General features: G+C 52.8%; 2 protein-coding genes across 2 annotated transcripts; both read right to left on the bottom strand.

Annotated features, from left to right (window-relative positions):
- Nucleotides 1–1,397: 1,397 nt before the first annotated feature.
- Nucleotides 1,398–2,694, bottom strand: LOC111154632 (cortistatin-like). The gene is made up of 2 exons (XM_022514373.1): nt 2,587–2,694; nt 1,398–1,613 (listed from the first exon to the last, which is right to left on the bottom strand). The coding sequence occupies exons 1-2, from the start codon at nt 2,692–2,694 to the stop codon at nt 1,398–1,400; spliced, it is 324 nt and encodes a 107-aa protein (XP_022370081.1).
- Nucleotides 2,695–7,262: 4,568 nt separating this feature from the next.
- LOC111154631 (centromere protein S-like) lies at nt 7,263–16,856 on the bottom strand. The gene is made up of 5 exons (XM_022514372.1): nt 16,587–16,856; nt 13,952–14,075; nt 13,216–13,249; nt 9,244–9,310; nt 7,263–7,568 (listed from the first exon to the last, which is right to left on the bottom strand). The coding sequence occupies exons 1-5, from the start codon at nt 16,854–16,856 to the stop codon at nt 7,437–7,439; spliced, it is 627 nt and encodes a 208-aa protein (XP_022370080.1). The 3' UTR covers nt 7,263–7,436.
- Nucleotides 16,857–17,937: the final 1,081 nt, after the last annotated feature.

Here is a 17,937-nt window from a genome sequence, read left to right on the forward strand (position 1 = left end):
AGCCCCAATCCTCATTTCACTGGACCAGCCCCAAATCCCAGTCCACGTGCGGCTTGACAGCTGCTCGGCCTCATATCATAGAAAAAGAAACCCCCCTCCTGTGTAGCCATCACTCATTGTCCCTTCTGTGGAGGGAAAATATCACAATTATACACATAACGATAGCAATACATATATGAATCTGGGGGCGCCTGGGGGGCTCAGTCGGTGAAGCGTCTGCCTTCGGCTCAGGTCATGATCCCGGGGTCCTGGGATCAAGCCCCGCATCGGGCTCCCTGCTCTGCGGGGAGCCTGCTTCTCCCTCTGCCTGCCGCTCCCCCTGCTTGTGTGCATGCTCTGTATTACATAAATAAATATATTTTAAAAAATACATGTACGTATCTGTCACGGAACAAAGCCTGGACCCTGTGGTCCTGATAGTCTGGAATTAGAAGTTGAGGCAATCAGACCAGACAGCAGCCCTGCTGTGGATTTGGTTTGAAATAAGGCCTTAGAACAAACAGACTTCATTCTTCGAGACGCAAATGTAGAAGCTCTGATCCATGAAAGAACTGTAACAAATTAAAATTAAGTTGCTAATGAAAACCAGTGTGGGTATTTTATCAGAGCAGGTTTGAATGGAACTCTTCTTATAAGTATGTGAACAGATCATGCTTGAGAGCATGACATTTGTTTTTAAATTGGTTTTCGCCAAAACACAAGAAGTAATCATTTTGCCCTTGGAGCACAATGTTAAAAATTTGCTTCTAATATGAGGGAAATATTTTTTAAAATTAGACAATTTCTATGAAAACAAACTGAGTAAGATGTCACTCTAGATTCCTAAATATGTCACCTTTAGCCGTTTTAAATCAAAGGAAGGGAGACAAGGGAAGACCTTCCAAGCACATAACGAAGGTGGAAAGAAAGCCCAGTGGGTCCCATACAGCAGAAAACATGAAAATCTTTATCAAAAATGTCCACTTTGGGGAGCGCCCTCTTGGCTCAGTCAGTGGAGCACAGGACTCTCGATCTTGGGGTTCTGAGTTGAAGCCTCACGTTGGGCGTGGCATTACTAAAAATAAAATACTTATTTTTAAGATTTTTATTTTATTTTTTTGACAGAGATCACAAGCAGGCAGAGAGGCAGGCAGAGGGTGGGGGAAAGCAGACTCCCCGCCAAGCAGGGAGCCCAATGCGGGGCTTGATCCCAGGACCCTGGGATCATGACCTGAGCCGAAGGCAGAGGCTTTAACCCACTGAGCCACCCAGGTGCCCCTAAAAATAAAATATTTTAAGATATAAATAAATAAAACTTTTCATATTACACGGGAAGTAGAAGAAAGATCACAGCTGTTAATACATTTTATTCAGATGGTTCGTTACACTCCTTTGCATGAGCGATCGGGGGTGGAGTTTTATTTGCAGGAGGAGAAGGTCTTCCAGAAGAAATCCTTGCAGGGTGTCTTCTCCCGCAGTGACCGCTGAGGGGGCGGGACATCCTGTCGCTTGGCCGCCTCCCCGGCTCCCCCTCCTGTGAAGGAAGCTGCACCCGCCTGGGACACCCACTGGTACCACCCAGCCAGGAAAGTCAAGAGGCTGTTTTTCTTCATTTCCATCCCTTCCTGCAGATGCTTTTAAAAAGAAGCAGAGAACAAAGGAAAGAAAAATAATCAACCATCTGGTTCAGCCAGCATTAAAAGATCCATAATTCCTTCCTTAAAAAAAAAAAAAAAAAAAAAAAAGGATGTTTCAGAAGAATAAATCACATTTCCATTTAAAGGATGAGAAAGTTAAAAAATAAAATAAAGGATGAAGAACTTAAGAGAATACTTTAATGAAATAGTTCTAATTAGAGAAGGAAAAGTTAAGAATTTTCAAAGAAAACAAATGGCTTGTTTGGCCCATAATCTTGGCTGAGGTCCTTCATTAGAAGAGGTCAGGAAATCTATCATTTTCCCCGCCGCCAAGTGCCCGGTCTGACTCCTGGATGTCCACAAATTACTCTTCGAGACAGATCAGATTGAGACGTGATATTCCCCTCTTTCAAATTCCTTAGAAAGCTTCTAGGAGTAACCTGATGATAAATGACTTGTCTGAAACTCATCTGGTAATTTTAGAGAAAAATCCATTTTTAATGGCCAACTTTATGTACTCTTTCTTGGAACTTTTTCAAAATGGGGGGAAAAAAGAGAGAAATATAAATCACCTTACAAAGTTACGAATTCTCACAACAGAAACTATAATGATGTCAATGAATCTGCACCAGTGAGGAGAGTCCCATACCTATAAATTAAGATTCTAGAAGCATGTGTGAATAATGCGGGCCGTTTCAAAGATGACGCGTTGGAGATGGCCGGGCAGGGAGGCTCCCCCTTGAGTGTCCGAGCTCTCTGCAGGTTGCTGGGACCGCGGAAGGTAAACGAGAACCCGTGGTCTAAGAGGGGACATCCCGGGCCCCGGGGACAGCTGAAGGGCACACCGCAAGGGTCAGCCCTGCCTGCTGACTGTCCTACACACACTCGGCCCTGGAGACGGGGGCGATCCGAGGAGGCCAAGGAACCAGCCGCCCAGAAAGCGGGCTCGCCTGCCCGTCGCGCTACTCACCTGGTCGTCGTGTCCCTCGAGGCCACCTTCCAGGGGCAGGGCCGCCGGAGCTGTGGCCCCCGACGACAGCAGCAGCAGCAGCAGCAGCAAGCAAAGAGGTGGCGGCATTCTGAGGGCCGAAGCTCTGGGGCTGCTCGTCTTGGGCAGCCCCGAAGTCGGTGTTTTGTGCACTTGGGTCTCGTGGAGGGGTGGGGTGCGGGGGGCATTTTAATTAAGCTCCACCTGCGGCCGTGTTTCGGGTCTCGGTGCCTGTCAAAAGCCTGTGCCCCCGCTTCCCTCACACTCAGGCAGTGACGCACCTGCCGAAGCCATCAGCCCACAAAAGCGCTTTGGAACAGAGTTAACCCCTTCATTAAAGCCGCGGGTGTTGGGAGCGGAGCTGCTGACTGGGCAGGACACGTGCGCTGCCCCCGCGGCCCCGCTTCCTGGCGACCACGCGCCGCGCCGGGAGGCGGGAGCACAAAGCCGAGTGATTTCACACAATAGAAACTCAGCGGCGGCCGAGGAGCCGAGGAGCCGAAATTCCGCCCACGTGAGGTGTGACGGGATCCGCCGCGGGCCGAAGAGACGAGGGGGGCCTGGGGGGTGCAGGGAGGCGCTCGGAGCAGCCGGCGGTGCTCCCCGAACCGCAGGCAGGGAGGCTGCAAACCCAGACGAGAGGGAAGCCGGTTCCGGAGCGCGGGGGCCGCCCCGGCGGGACCTGCGACTTCCGACTCGATGACCCGCGCTTGACCAGCTCTTCCGGGAAGGCCGGAGCGTGGAGCCCCCCTGTGCGCCGCCCGCCGGGGCTTCCCCTTCCCCGGCCCCGGTTTCAGAATTCCACAGGCAAATGCGCAGACCGGCTTCATCCAACTGAGACAGCTGGTAAACTGAGTCACTGGCCACAGACCTGCCACACGGGCCAGCAGCCACGGCCAGGTTCCAAGTGGAAGAGGGAGGCCACCGAGGGGTCGGCTCTCTCCAAAAGTGAAGACGGACGGACCCTCTCCGTTTTCCAAAGTCCTGGTTCACGCCCCCGTCCCCCCCCCCACCCCCCCGCGAAATCTCCATCCTCACCCCAGCTCTGCGGAGGCTTGTGGCGACTCTAGGCCAAACGGGCGTGGCCCAAGGAGTCATGGGTCATCACCGCAGGCTGCTTGGTCCTTTCTTTCTATACGAAAATAATGGTTTTTTGCCTAAGAAAATTCCCACAAATGGTATTAAAAATTGAGGTGTTTTTTTTTTTTTAATTCAATAGACTCCATGCCCAGCATGGGGCTTGAACTCATGACCCTGAGATCAAGGATCCCCTCCCTTACTGACTAAGGCTGCCGGGTGCCCCCCAGATGGAGAGATTTTACAGATGAGAAATTCACAGCAGCTCGGCCGGCTTCCTCTTGCCGAGTTTACTGGACGGACTTCTTGGACGCTCCGAGCACCTAGCACGCATCCACAGAACCGCGCAGGACCCACGCCGCCCACGCCAGCAGGGCCGGGAGAGCCCAGCCAGGGGGTAGCCCCCACAGCCCACGAGCGGAAGCACGGCTCCAGCGCGATGGGAGTGTGCCGGGGAGGGTGGGTGCCGCGGGTGGAGGAAGGCCACTGCCCTCGTTACGGGCTGCCTTTAAGCCAGCGGCCGCCGGTGTTGGTCCTTCGAGGAGAGGGCTGGAGGCTTGGCTCCTGGCCTCTCTGTGGCCTGTTGCCTTATCTGTAAAATGGGGCTACAAAAAGACAGTACCTACTTACCCCCTCAGAGAGCTGTTGCGAGGACCAGCAAAGGTCCCGCCCGTGAAGCACCCAGCCCACGCGGAGCCCACGAGAGGCACGGACATCGGGCAGCGCTAAGAAGAAGACATCCTCCGTCCTTCTCCATGTGGGAGTCCCCGCCCCCCCCAAGAGCCGAGCAACCCAAGCGCTCCCACTTATTCCACCAGCACATCTTACACGCCGGGGTCCGGGTATCCCGGGTGCCTGCCGCGAGCCCCACACCGCACAAGGCACCCGCCCTCACCTCTCCAGCCCAGAGCCTGCCCTCCGGAAGCTGATAACCTAAGGTTTTCGGCAAGAACGTGTTCCTGGAAAGATGTCACATGGGAACTTCTGATTAGAAGGAGCTCAGTCCTGAAGTATTTTAAACAAGAGTGCTCCTTCTAAAGGTCCAAATGGAACCGAGAAAGTTTGAGGGTGGGACTTTTCTCTAAGTACAGAAGAAACCTAAGAGCGAGCGCCCCATCACCGGAAGGGCTCTTGTCCCTGGAGAATGTTGCGGGAGTTCCCAGGTGGCGGGGAACCTGGACTAAAGGACCCCGAGGGGCTCTTTAGAAATTCCACAGTTCAGTAAAGGAAGAAGCATGTCCCAGTGGAGGCTTTCTGGGCCTTACAGGTTTTATTATTTTTTATTTAAAGATTTTATTTATTTATTTGACAGAGATCACAAGTAGGCAGAGAGAGAGGAGGAAGCAGGCTCCTCGCTGAGCAGAGATCCTGATGCGGGGCCCGATCCCAGGACTCTGGGATCATGATCTGAGCCGAAGGCACGGGCTTAAACCACTGAGCCACCCAGGCGCCCCTGGGCCTTACAGGTTTTAAAGCCTCGGCTGTGCTCGAGCCCGCGCAGACCTCTCCCGGCGCGTTCCAGCTGCCGCTGTGTGCAGAAAGGGAGGCTTTCAAAGTTCCCTGACTCCGCTGAATTTCAGTAATAACACGCCACCAGCGGCCCTTTATTTCAAGTGCTTCAAGAAACTGGTCTAACAAGAAGACAGCAAGTATTATAAATGGAAGTTGCCCCCTTCCATGTGACCAGGACACATTCCTTCCAAAGACACCCACTTCCTTATCTGGTTCATCGCCTGATAAAAGGTTAATAGGTTCAAGTTTAGGGGCGCTTCTAGGACTCTGAGGAAGCCAGCCCGCGGAGGCAGGGCCCTCCACAAGTCCCTTCTGCCATCTGTCCCCAAAGATGGAATCACACAGAATGATCACTGTGGACATTCCAGAGTGAGCGAAACCCCACGTGGAGCATATGTGGAGGGGGAGGGCGCTCCAGAGAACCCAGGAAAGGGAGTCGGCTCTTCCTCGCAGAGTCTGACCCCTCCTGTGCTACAAGCCATGAAAAACGTGTTGTAAGCCTTCTCATCTGAAGTATAAACAGGACATGTGGGTGACTCAGTGGGTGAAGCATCTCCCTTCAGCTCAGGTCATGATCTCAGGTGTGCTGGGATCGAGCCCCGCATCGGGCTCCCAGCTCCTCGGAGAGTTTGCCTCTCCCTCTCCTCCCCTCCCCATACGTGCTCTCTCTCTCACTCTCTCTCTCAAATAAACGAAATCTTCAAAAACATAATCATACATAAATGTGCAAATACACCAAAAGATTACATGAACATCAAGTCGAGTTTCAGACTTGGCTAGAAAACTTCATTGCCAGGGCCAGGGTCTCCCCCATCCCCTCCCCCCTGCCCTGCAAGTAGACGCAGGACCCCCACGGCACCCCCACGGCACCCAGAGTTCTTCACTTCCAGTCCCGTGGATGCGGAGTTCAGAGAGCTATGGAAGCCATAAAAACGAGACGCCCAACAGCGGTCCTCCTCATTCTGTCACGCACGCCCTACCTCGCTGATGAGAAGACAGAGCTACAGGGAGTCACACCGCCACTGGAGTCGTGAGACCCGGAGGTCCATCCCCATCTGTGGCCCTGCGGCAAGTCTGCCGCGTCCGGCCGCCCACGTCGCCTGATGCGGACATACAGAGCCAACCCGGAAAGGAAGCTGCGCGATACGGATCTCGGGAGCAGGACGCTCAGGACAGAAGCTTTAGGATTCCCTTCTCTCACCTGGTGTGACACTTGACACAGTGTGACTGTGAAGCTTGTGTTCGGGGCCCTCCTGCGCCCACAGCTTATGTGTCCCCTCGAGAGCCAACTGTTGTGGGATGTCTTTCGCTGATCCGTATCTGTCCTATCCAGAACACCTGTTCTGTTCTCTCGCCCCCTCTTTGGGCGTGAGCACCCCCCAGGGTGAATACTGTCTCAATCAGTCAGCAGACCTGGGCAGTGCCCCAACCTCTTCAAGCCTCAGTCTGCACATCAGTGAAGTGGGGAGAATCAGATCCATCCCGTAAGGCCGTGAGGGGGCACGGAGGTGCTATGCGGAGCCCCGGGGAAGCCTGGCCCAGAGAGGGCTCCCGAATGCAGTCCCGTTCCTTGTCCCTCCTGCCCCAGCAGGCACGGGCATGCCCTGGGCGCCCCCGACACCCCACAGAGGAGACAGCCCGACTGGAAGCTCCGGCCCTCAAAGACCGAACCAGAGCCCCCCACACGGAAGCGTTGGCGAATGGAGGTTTTCCTCTCAAGCAAAGTCTTCGCCCCATAGAACCACAGTTAAACTACAAGATGGCCAGAGAAAAGTGGCATAAGCTGTGTTTCTGGAGAAAATCACCTTTGAAAACGGACATTTTCCAAACGTGCACCTGTGAGCGTCCCATTTACCTCCTGGTCACACGTGATGCAGGCTTAAAAGCCACACCGGCGAGCGACGGAACTAACAAAGCAGCTTTAAGGAGAAGTTTGAATAAAGAATAAAGAAGATGTTTGCTTGAAAAAGTCAAGCACATGGCACTGCGGCCACCACTTGATGATCGACGCCAGTGACCACTTGGACCCCTGTGCTGGTGCCGGGGGGACACACGGAGCCTTCCGCTCGAGCATCTCCTGCTCGGACGCTAGCTTTTGCAGCCAATGACTCAGAGAATGCAGCCCAGCAAGCCTCTTAGCCTTTTATTTTAATCTCTACTGATCCCTTCAAAAATCCCTTTGCAGCAGCGCTGCTCCCTGTGGCACCCCCTGCCGGAGGCCGCGTCTGCGGGTGGCCACAGGGTCAAGAACCGTCCTTGTCGGCAGCCGCAGCCACTGACTTTGTGTTGTCGTCCTCTAGCTTCTTCTTCTTCTTTGCTTTTTGTTCTGTGTTAAACTGAGTGAGCTCTTCGTTTTTCTCTGTGATGTATTTCAGCTACAAAAAAAAAAAAAAAAAAATTAAAGAATTACATTTTGGCTGGTTGTGAAGCCACTCTATAAGCCTAGGAAGGGGAAGGGAGTCTACACCCCTCCTAACCGCCCCCACCCAAAGAATTTGGGTGGAAAACCCTGGGTTACATTCCTCAGAGTGAAACAGAACTTCCAATTTGTTTCTGGAAGAAGCAGTCAACTCCAGACATCACGCGACGGCTGCCCACGCTGCTACCCAACAGGCAGGAGCTCCTCGGGTGATCGGAAGAGTTCAAATGTGGGGCGAGCAGAAGGCACTCCAGGCCTCCGTATACTGCCAGGCCCCAGGACCATCCACACCCCCTCAGCACGTCCCGCTAACATCGCCGAGCAGCTCCTATGCACCAGGGCCTGGGATACGGGGAAATAACTCCAGGCCCAGCCATCGGGGAGAATTTTACGAAACTGCATAAATTTTACCAACTCCACAACTCTGTCATGAAAAAAAAAAGTTAAAAGCCCAAAATAGAAACAGTATTTGGAAGTAAACATATGTCCAACAAACAGATAACTTCCCAGCTAATATTCTAAGACGACTGGCACTGCTCATTCCCTTGCAAAAGGCAGACCCGGCTCGCCGAAGCCGGCCAGCTACCAGCCGTGACCCACACAGAACGGCTGGAGAGAGAGAAGTATCTTCCCTGCGGACACACAGCACCGCCTGCCACCTTAGCTGTTTTCCTTAGAAAGCACATCATCCTTAACCTTGACTTCTACTTTGGAGAGAGGGTATTAGGAAAGAGAGCCCAGTGGAAGCAGCACCAGATTCCGGGCTAGACCGTCTGGGTTCGGCTACCCACCCGAGAGCTCCGTGTTTAGCTCTGCGAGGTTCCGGAACTCCAGCGGCCACCCCTGTAAAATCGGGCTAATAAATTATGTTATGAAAAATCCTCAGGGGGTGGTTATGAGGTTTAAATAATATATGTAAAATAATACCTACAAAAGCCCCCTGTAAACTTGTCAACTGTTACGCAACTACTTATTGAGCTCCTGCTGTATGCCAGGCCCTATTCTAGGCACCGCAGATGGAGCAGAGAAGAGACAGAGGTTTGCCCTGGTGGCGCTCTCATGATGGGGAATGGGAAGGATCCCCACTGCCAGGATCAGACAAAGTCAGAAAACCTCGGCTGCCCTGGGGCTGCCCCGGGTCGCAGCCACTGGTCAGGGGTGATCACAGCATCAGCTGGAAATTGAGGGTGTGGCCAAGACGACATCTAGATTTCTCTGGAGAGATAGAAACCCGCTCAGTTTTCTGCCCGTTCTGGCTGTGCGGACCCTCCTTCCATACCCGGCCCATCAGAGCTGTGGGCACCGCAGCACAACTCTCCCCACACGCTCTAGCCTGCGGCCTGTCTCTGACACCGTGCGCTAAGTGAAACACAGGGCCAAAGTTTTGAGATGTTACGAAAAAGGCAAATTATGAAATCTAGAGAGTGCTGATTAGAAAATTTCAAATTGGCTTAGCAAGATCCATCATAATGAAAGAGAGACTATAAATTGCGGGCAGGTCTGAATGGTTCAACCGTCTCTCGTTTTTAATGCAAGGTGCCCTGGGGAATCGCTTCATGGCTGGAAGTGATTAATTGGTAATAATGTATTCTGATGGGAAAGGGGAGTGAGGAAAGAAATTCATCTCTCACCAGTGAATTACTCCTCCTGGCTAAGAGCTTCACATCTTCGGTGTTAATTGTGCTTCTTTTCGCGTGTCTGTAGAAAGGGCAGGAACAATTCACCCAAATGTTTAGTATCACTTCGAGTTTTGATGAAACCCAAAAGTTCATGGTCAGACTCCAAACTAGCAAGGATCTCTAAGGAGCCCATCTTTTTAGATTAAATTCATTAAGCAACAATGACATAAAAATGAGTGGAGTGACTTCGCCAAGACACTAATTAAATAAAGAGACCAAGGAAGCAGCAGCCCATCTGTCGTCCTCCACCCGAGGCCACGGGGGCCCAAGTGGGCACTTGCTTGGGCACAACGGCCACACGGAACACCGCAGGAGGCACAAGCGGCACGTCTGCGCACGCCTTTAGCGGAAAGAGAATGTGGCACCGTACCTCATGGCACAAAGATCGCCTCTGCTTAAACCGATGTGAAGCAGAAAAACAAAGATCCCAAGACCCAGAAGCTCTTCTCTGAGGGCTGAATGACAGGAAGCAGCTCAGGCAAACGCCCCCCCCCCCCCACACCACACCTCCCAGCAAGACACAGCCGAGCTAGAACGAAGAACGTCCTTTCAATGGGGGAATGTGTCCTGCTCACAACTTGGACTCAAATTCTCATTCCAGACCTCTTAACTTTGCTTTAAAAGGTAATTTCAGATAATAAGCTCTAGTGAATAATTTATTGCTTTAATTACACCATTTTTTTAAGATTTTTATTTATTCACTTGAGAGAGAGAACAAGAGAGCATGAGCAGGAGGAAGGGGCAGAGGGAGAGAGAGAAGCAGACTCCCCACCGAGCAGGGACACCGACATGGGACTCGATCCCAGGACTCCAGGATCATGACCTGAGCTACGCAGGCACCCCTAATTACACCATTTCTTGCCATTTCTCACTTCCGCCAAAAATAAGTGGAAACTTCGCGCACAGGAATAAGTAGGCATCTTTGTAAGCTTGATAACCAGTAGACTGGCCAACACAGTCCTCACTGACTATTTGCTCCGTTAAAGATAAAATCACAGAAATTACACTCCATAATTTGGCCGAACTAAACCATCACATCCCACTAAATGTGCAGGTGGCCCATGTCCTCGCCTCACGACTGACAGCATCTGCCTGTGGCGACAGATTCCACTTCAGGAGACAACTTCTAATTGGCCATCCGCAAGGCCCAGCAGAGAAGGGGAACAGTCAGAAGGGGAGATCAGAGCCACCACAAAGCAGGGTGCCGGGCCACAGACGTACCGGGAGGGGGAGGGGGCGGTTAGGTGCCACAGACACAGCATGGTCTTCAGCCACGCGCTCGGGCTGCCCTGCTGGTTTTCACATGCTTCGCAAAGTGCCACAAAAGGAACAAGCAGGAGGAAGCAGCATAGTGACCTGTTTGCAGAGTGAGGTTCATTGATCTGTTTGCAAGGAGTGTTCGGGAAACCGCAAGGCCGAGCCTCTCCGCTACGCAGCTTGGTATGTGCCAGCTCTGCACCCCGCTTTAATGCCAGCGCCTCCCTAAACAGAACGGCCCCGCACATCAGACACTCTCTAAATCAAACAGACGACTCCAGAAAATTACCCAGGGGGAAAATTACAAAGCAGTTTTTCATATAATACTTTTAGCAACACAGGTTTTAAAGACTATTCCCAAAATGTTCCTAGAATCTATTTACTGTCTCCTATCTATCTTCTTCAAAATGTGACATCTTTAACCCGTTAACAGTATCAGGTGACTGGAGATCTCAAAGCCAAGTAAAGGAAATTCACAACTTAAATTGGGAAGTAATTTTCCACAGGTGAATTGTATCAAATTTAAACCCCTTTCCTCATGGGAACAATGTTACAAATCCCGGTTAGGTCCCCAGCCAGCTTACAAAGACCATTTCATACACAGCTGCCTGAAGCAGTCCTTCAGACTCCTTGCAGGACTCACAGTTCTAGAAGACAGTGGCCTCGGGGAAAACACAAAACCACAGGATAAACAAAGCTTACCTTCTGGGAATATCAATTCTATTCCATGATAAACTTAAATATTTTTAAAATTTTATTTATTTATTTGAGAGAAAACGAGCGAGACAGTGAGCATGAGCAGGGAGGAGAGGCAGAGGGAGAAGCAGACTGCCCCTACTGAGCAGGGAGCCCGATGTGGGGCTGGATCCCAGGACCCCAGGATCAGGCCCTGAGCCAAAGGCAGATGCTTAACGGACTGGGCCACCAGGAGCTCCCTTACCCCCACCTTGTGATAAACTTTAAAACAGGATTTTTTTTTTATATGACAGCAAACTTTAGTATTATGAAAACAGACAAAGGACGAGTCTTCAAAGAAAATCCACAGTTGTGTTGGCTCAGGGTTCAGAGGACAGGGGGAGAGGGAACAGCTCTGGAGGACACTGAGGGGAGGCATCCCTCAGTAAGCCTCTTCCTCCCCCACTTAGACAACAGCAGCCAGACAGCCTCCTTACACAGATCCCCTGACTTAGGTAATGCCCTCCCCTGGGGAGCTTCCAGTCTAAGCGACACACACCTTCCTAGCTCACAGTCTAAGCGACACACACCCCTCTCCCCCCACCCACCAAGCAGCCAGCAAAAGAAAATCAACCTCTTTATGCAATCATAAAACAGAGAGTCCTGAAAGCTCAATGTATTACAATGCTAAATATTTCCAATTCTGTTCTTATTTCTAGTATTTTTACCGAAGCAACTAAAAACGCTCGTTGTCTTTTCCCACAGCAAACATAGAAAAGGCAGGTAAAGTCGTGACTGGGGGCTTCCTGCTGGCATCTACCAGGGCGAGGCCGGAGAGGCCCAGAAACGCGCTCCAATGTGCAGGACAGGCCCCACCGCAACCCGGAATGAGCCGGGCCAAAACGCCAGCGGTGCTGAGACGCAGAAACCCAGCTCGGGGCTGATCAACTTTATGTTCAAACCAAATAATCACGTGCTTACATATTTAATTTCTGTGCCACCCTTCGTAATAAACAGAAGTTGTATTTTCCGAAAAAAGGAAAGACGTGGCAAGAGGGGGGACACATGGAATCGCAGGGGACACGGTGGGGGAGGTAGTGGGCGCCGCGTAAGGATCCACCACCTGAATTTACAACGAAGAAATGGCAGGCGCTGTTAGTATCCCGTAATGTTAGCTTACTTACCCCTTTTGGCCAAGTTGGCGACGCTGAGCGGTTTTTAGGGATTCATATACACAGGGACAGGAAAGATTTAGAGTCTGCCCTCTGAGACCCTACTGCTTTAATTCATTCAAAATACTCACCCCAGCAACAAAGAGCTGAGAGGAGCAAGGTGAAAGCCTGGGCTGTGGGAGAGGCTGGCACCGCCTCAGAGGTGGGAGCAAATTGGAAAGCGTTAGCCCTTCGCGGCCCCCGTCACTCAAACTGCTCCGTAAAAGCAGTTCGTTGCGATTGTTTTCAATTACCTGAGATACTAATTGAAGAGATGAGCGTAAATCACGTGTAAAAGCTCCAGGGTCCCCGCTGAAAGCAAGTCACCCACTTCTCAAGGAGTGTGTCTCTTTGGTGACAGACGCCGCGAACCCGGGGCTGAGCGCGGGCGGGCGCTGGGTGCTGGCAGCTGGGTACTGGGCGCTGTGCCACCGGGCACACGGTGCCCTGCGAGACACACACGCCCTGCGCGCTCCTAGCCCTCGAGCTGTTCTTTGTTCCTTTTTAACCGGGAACTGAACAACTCTGCTGCTTTGACAAAAAGTACTCAGAAGATATTTAAAAAAAAAAATGCCAAATCAAGTCTGAATGAATGTGATTAAAGCAGATGTTCTATTCTTGCAGAATCACGATGAGGGATGAGCTTCCAATAAATACACACACACACACACACACACACACACACACACCCCTGAAAGCTCTCCTGAAATGCACCAGCAGATGGAGAGAGCGAATAGGACATCACCACACACGGCATCGGACACGCAAGCTCTCTACCCACCTTGCAAACATTTCAAGGTCTTTGGCAAAAGTTTCTGAAAGAGAAAAAGAAGTACTTTAGCGATCTTCATGTCACTCTTATTTCGGAAGGAGGCAAAGTGCAACCTCAGCTCCCACAACGCAGTGACTAATGCAACAAGCCCCTTCCGCGGCGGGAGGAGGCACTTCGGGCCGCCCCACCCCTGGCCAGGAGCTTTTCGCTGTTTTTGGCTTTTTCTATTTTGGGAGCCTTTAGCCTGGGTTGTGTATTTTATTCATTACGACCTCCTTGCCATAATTGTGGTCATTGTGGCCACACCTCTCCTTCCATGAAACTAGCCCTTAGCCCTTAGCTTTAAATTTTGCTACAAGTTAAGGCTTGAGAGGACATTCGTTTTCCTGGATGTCGGGCAGATACCAACGTCACAAGCTCAGCTGTCATATGAACATGGCATGGGCGATATAAAAATGTTATAAAGCAATGAAATAAAAATGTCACGTCTATTACAATGTCTATTACACTAATGTTCCAGGCAGTTTAAAACAGAAGAAATAAAGGGGTTCGTGCCCAGTGCTAGGTAACAGAAGTAGCTGTTTCCGTAAAACATCTGAATCTTACAGCCAGGAAAAGGAATGTTTCATGAATAGCACCCGATGGTAATGTTCTCCATCTGTTGGTAAGACCAGCCACACGTTTCTCCCGGGCAAAGCTACTTGGGAGATTTCTATCCACAGAGAAGAAGGCCCTGGCTTCATACCGCACTGGCGGAAGGTCAGCTCCGAGATTGCTGCGATGGTTTGTTTGCTGAAAGGCATCTCTTTGTCTGATGCGACCTCCTCGCAGAGACAACCAACAGTGTAGTGGACAGCTGCTTTCAGCCTCTGAAGCAAAAAAGCAAAATACTTCATGGGTGAGGTTGCAGTTAAGAGCTCTCCGCGTCTCTGAAAATTAAGACCGAGGAGAGGGTCTGCTCAGCCTAATTCCTTCAGCACTTTCCATAATGGCTGCATGACTTTTCAAGTGTACTAATAAATTAGTGAGGCCCTCTGGAGTGTGACTTGGAGAAACATTACTTCCTTGCTAATGGTTATGATTTAGGTCAAGTAAAGATAAGGAATTACAATGGCAGGTCAGCGGGGAGAAAAGTGAGACTCGCACTTGCAAAATACCCGCATGACTTCCCCCAGATATTCCACAAACGTGTACCCATTCCTACTGAGCAAAGGCATATGCTAGGTGTTTCGGGAACAATGAAAAACCAGACAAGGGTTACTCGTGAAATGCGAAAGGATCCCATCCCTCTGCTGCGAGTCTCTGCCAGCCTCAGGCCCGCATGCGACAAAGGACAAACGCTCAGGACCATGCTGGGAAAGGCCTATGAGGACACATCTACCTTCTTTTGATTTGTTGGCTTGCTAGCCCTCCCTTTTCCTTACCAGGACCCTCACTGTTCCTTAGCAACCCTTTCAGATACTCAGGAACAGAGCTTTCCCTCGCAGAAGAGCAAAGAAGCAAAACAAAGCCAGGCCAAGATCTCAGTCTGCTGTCAACAAACTTACTGCGCCCCTGGATGTGCTCCTTCTCTATGCTAGGGACAGAACTGAACTGGACAGGGGGTCAGCTGAACCCCAAACAGCATAAATTCTACTAGCAAGTGTTCACAGCTGAGACAGGAGGAGGAGGAACTGCAGAAACACGGGTCCAGGACCCCCGGGGAAAGGCCAGACAGATAAGCAAGGACAATGACCTTTCTTAGTTTCAGATGTCAGAAGGTAAGTTGAGGCCTATGATAGGAGAAGACAAAGAGGCCATCACCCTGGGAGGGATAAAAAGCCTCCCCGGTCATCTTTTTTATGTACATGTGGGGGTGTCATTAGAGGAACAGGACAGGGAGCCTTCTGAATGTTCCAGAAGTTTTCTGTCCCTCCTCCTTCTGCACGCTTCCTGGATGGGGCCAAGTGCCTTCTTCAGTGTTGCAGACAACACTGCACTTCAAGGCTGAATCCCTAGATCCTGAATTGCTCAAGGGCAGGACCCGGTCAGTTTCGTTCCCTCCTGTCCACCCAGCGCCAAGAACACTGGAGGAATGAGCGGCCGCCTGCTCGCCCATCTCTGCAGCCTTACTCATTTCTTCAGCAAGCACCGACTGTCCACGGGAGGCCAGGCTCTGTACTAGGGTCTGAGAATGCAAAACTGGAGAAGACAGCCCAGCTCTCAGAGCTGATCTCCCGGGACACCTTTGCCATCAGCGGGCTCTTCAAAACCGTCCACGTCAGGAAAGACAAAGAAGGTGGAGGAGAACTGTTCCAGGGAAGATCAAAGAGACAGGATGACTAAATTCACGTGATGCCCCTTGACTGGATCCTGGATGAGAGAAAAAAGACCAGTAGGAGAAACAGCTTCGGGACAACCGGGGAACTGTGCGAACGGACGGAACGTCGGGCAACTGGATTTTCCCAACAGTAAATGCCTGAGTGTGGTACAGGAGGTCACGGACGAAAATGCACACCCCGGTCACTGGGCGAGGCGTACGAAGGTACTAGAACCTAAGGGGAAAGTGTGCAGATACCCGCAATGAAATCTCCAGTGACTCAGAAAAAAAGAGCAAAGGAATGAATGCAGCCGCTAGCAACGGGTGACTCCGGGTGAGGGCGCGGCTGCTGCGGGCACTATTCTCCCAACTTTTCCCGAAACCGTGCGCTTCCCAAGAGAAAGGGAGCCGGTGCGCAAACAGCTCCCGGGCACTGAGCTCATTCCCGGCTCTTCAGTTCACCCTCTTCGGGGCGGCCGCCCTGGTTCTTGCTTTTTATCATCTCAGGGCGTTGCGGTTCGGTCTCGGGCCTCCGCGCCGGGCGCTGGTTCCTGGCGCTGCCCGCAACCGCCCTGGGAGGTGGTTCCGGTCGCTCGGCTTCTGCAGGCCGGCCGGGCCGGGGCAGAGCCGCGCGCCGCTCGGGCTGCGGGGCCGGGGCTGAGACCCACGCGGGAAGGAGCCGGGCGGCCATCCCGCTCGCACGCCGTCCCCGCGTCTGCAGGTCGGAGCGCGCACGTCCCGGCGGCGACAAGCCGGGCCACGCGCGGAAGGCTTCGCCTGGATCCCCTTTCCGGGCGCACACCCTGTCCTCACCACAGCCCTGTCTTGAGAAGGCCGACCGGGCTGTCCCAGCCAGGAGGTGGCCCCCCCTCCGCCCGACTCCGACCCGCGTTGCCCGGGAGACCGCCTCCCAGCACCCCCCGCGGCAGCCCAGCTGGCGCAGGCGCAGGCGGCCGGAGCGCGCTCTCCGCCCCCGGGAACGCGCCCCAGGTAGCGCGCGGCGGAGGCTTCGGGGGCTTTCCCTCTCCGGAAGCTCGACGCCGTCCCCCTCCAGCCCGGCGGGAACCCGACTTTCCCGTACCTGTCGGTAGGAGAATCGCTGCTGCTCCTCGGCCGCTCCCTCTTCCTCCTCCTCCATCACAGCAGGGCAGACCCCGGCAGGCGCGCGAGAGCAGAAGGAGGCGGTGGCCGGGAGGAGCGCGTCGTATTTCCCGCCGCGGCGCCGGGCGACGGGCCGCGCGGGGGGACAAAGCGCGAAGCTCCAGGTCGTCGCGCCGCGCGCGCCCTCTGGCGGCCGTTCCAGGGACGTTCCTTCGCGGTCCGGGGGCGGGGCCCGGCGGCGCAAAGCCATCTCCCCGCGGCGCTGGCCCCCCACCGGCTCCCCGCGGCTCGGCCCCTCCCTGGCGGCTCAGTCGAGCCGTCGGAAAGAACGCGTGTGTGCAGGGACAGCGTCGCCGGGCGGCACCCTTCCCTGTAAAATGCGTGTGGCTCTAACTTTCGCAGGCCTTGCAGAATCCACCCCGTGTCCGTAACTGTGTCGCCAACAGCCGCGTTAGGACGTCGGTCTGCAGACATCTGCTGGATGACTGTCCCATTCGGCAGCGCAGTCAATGAGTAGGTGACACAGCAGAGGCTCAGTCACTCATCAGCAGTCCAAGGGCTCCCAGTTTAAAAAAAAAAAAAAAAAAAGTAAGCTCTGCTCAACATGGGGCTCGAACTCACGCGCCCAGAGACTTCAAGCTGGTCCAACTGAGCCAGCCAGGTGCTTCAGGGCCCCCAACTTTTTTTTTTTTTTAATGATTTATTTAAAGAGAGAGCGAGAGCTTGCGCATGGGCAGAGGGAGAGGGAGAAAGCAGACCCGGAGCCACGTGGAATCTGAGATCCTGCCCTGAAATCAGGAGTCCGAGCTCCACCTCCGGAGCCAGCCTGGTGCCCCAGGGCCCCCCGTTTTTTTGTTTTGTTTTGTTTTTTTATTATTTAATTATTTGTCAGAGAGAGAGAGGGAGAGAGAGCGAGCACAGGCAGACAGAATGGCAGGCAGAGGCAGAGGGAGAAGCAGGCTCCCTGATGAGCAAGGAGCCCAATGCGGGACTCGATCCCAGGACGCTGGGATCATGACCTGAGCCGAAGGCAGCTGCTTAACCAACTGAGCCACCCAGGCGTCCCTGGCCCCCCGTTTTTTAAAAAAGGCCTTTGACCTGGTTGTATATTTTTCTGGGGTCGCTGCAGTCATTAGGGAGCAGACACTGTCCTTGGGCCTCCGCACACTTAAGGCTTAGGGTTGTGTTCATTCCTGGTTACAGCGGGAGGTGAGCTTTGAGAGCCGCTGCGGGTATTTCCAACCCCTTCCTGGTGCAGAGGAAATCGCCAGCCTTTCCTGACAAATACGGAACTAAGGAAGAAAAGCAGGGCGCTCGGGCAGTGCTCAGCG

The sequence above is a fragment of the Enhydra lutris genome, unplaced genomic scaffold (assembly GCF_002288905.1).
Source record: "Enhydra lutris kenyoni isolate GAN:26980312 unplaced genomic scaffold, ASM228890v2 scaffoldscaffold38, whole genome shotgun sequence".
Taxonomy (NCBI): domain Eukaryota; kingdom Metazoa; phylum Chordata; class Mammalia; order Carnivora; family Mustelidae; genus Enhydra; species Enhydra lutris.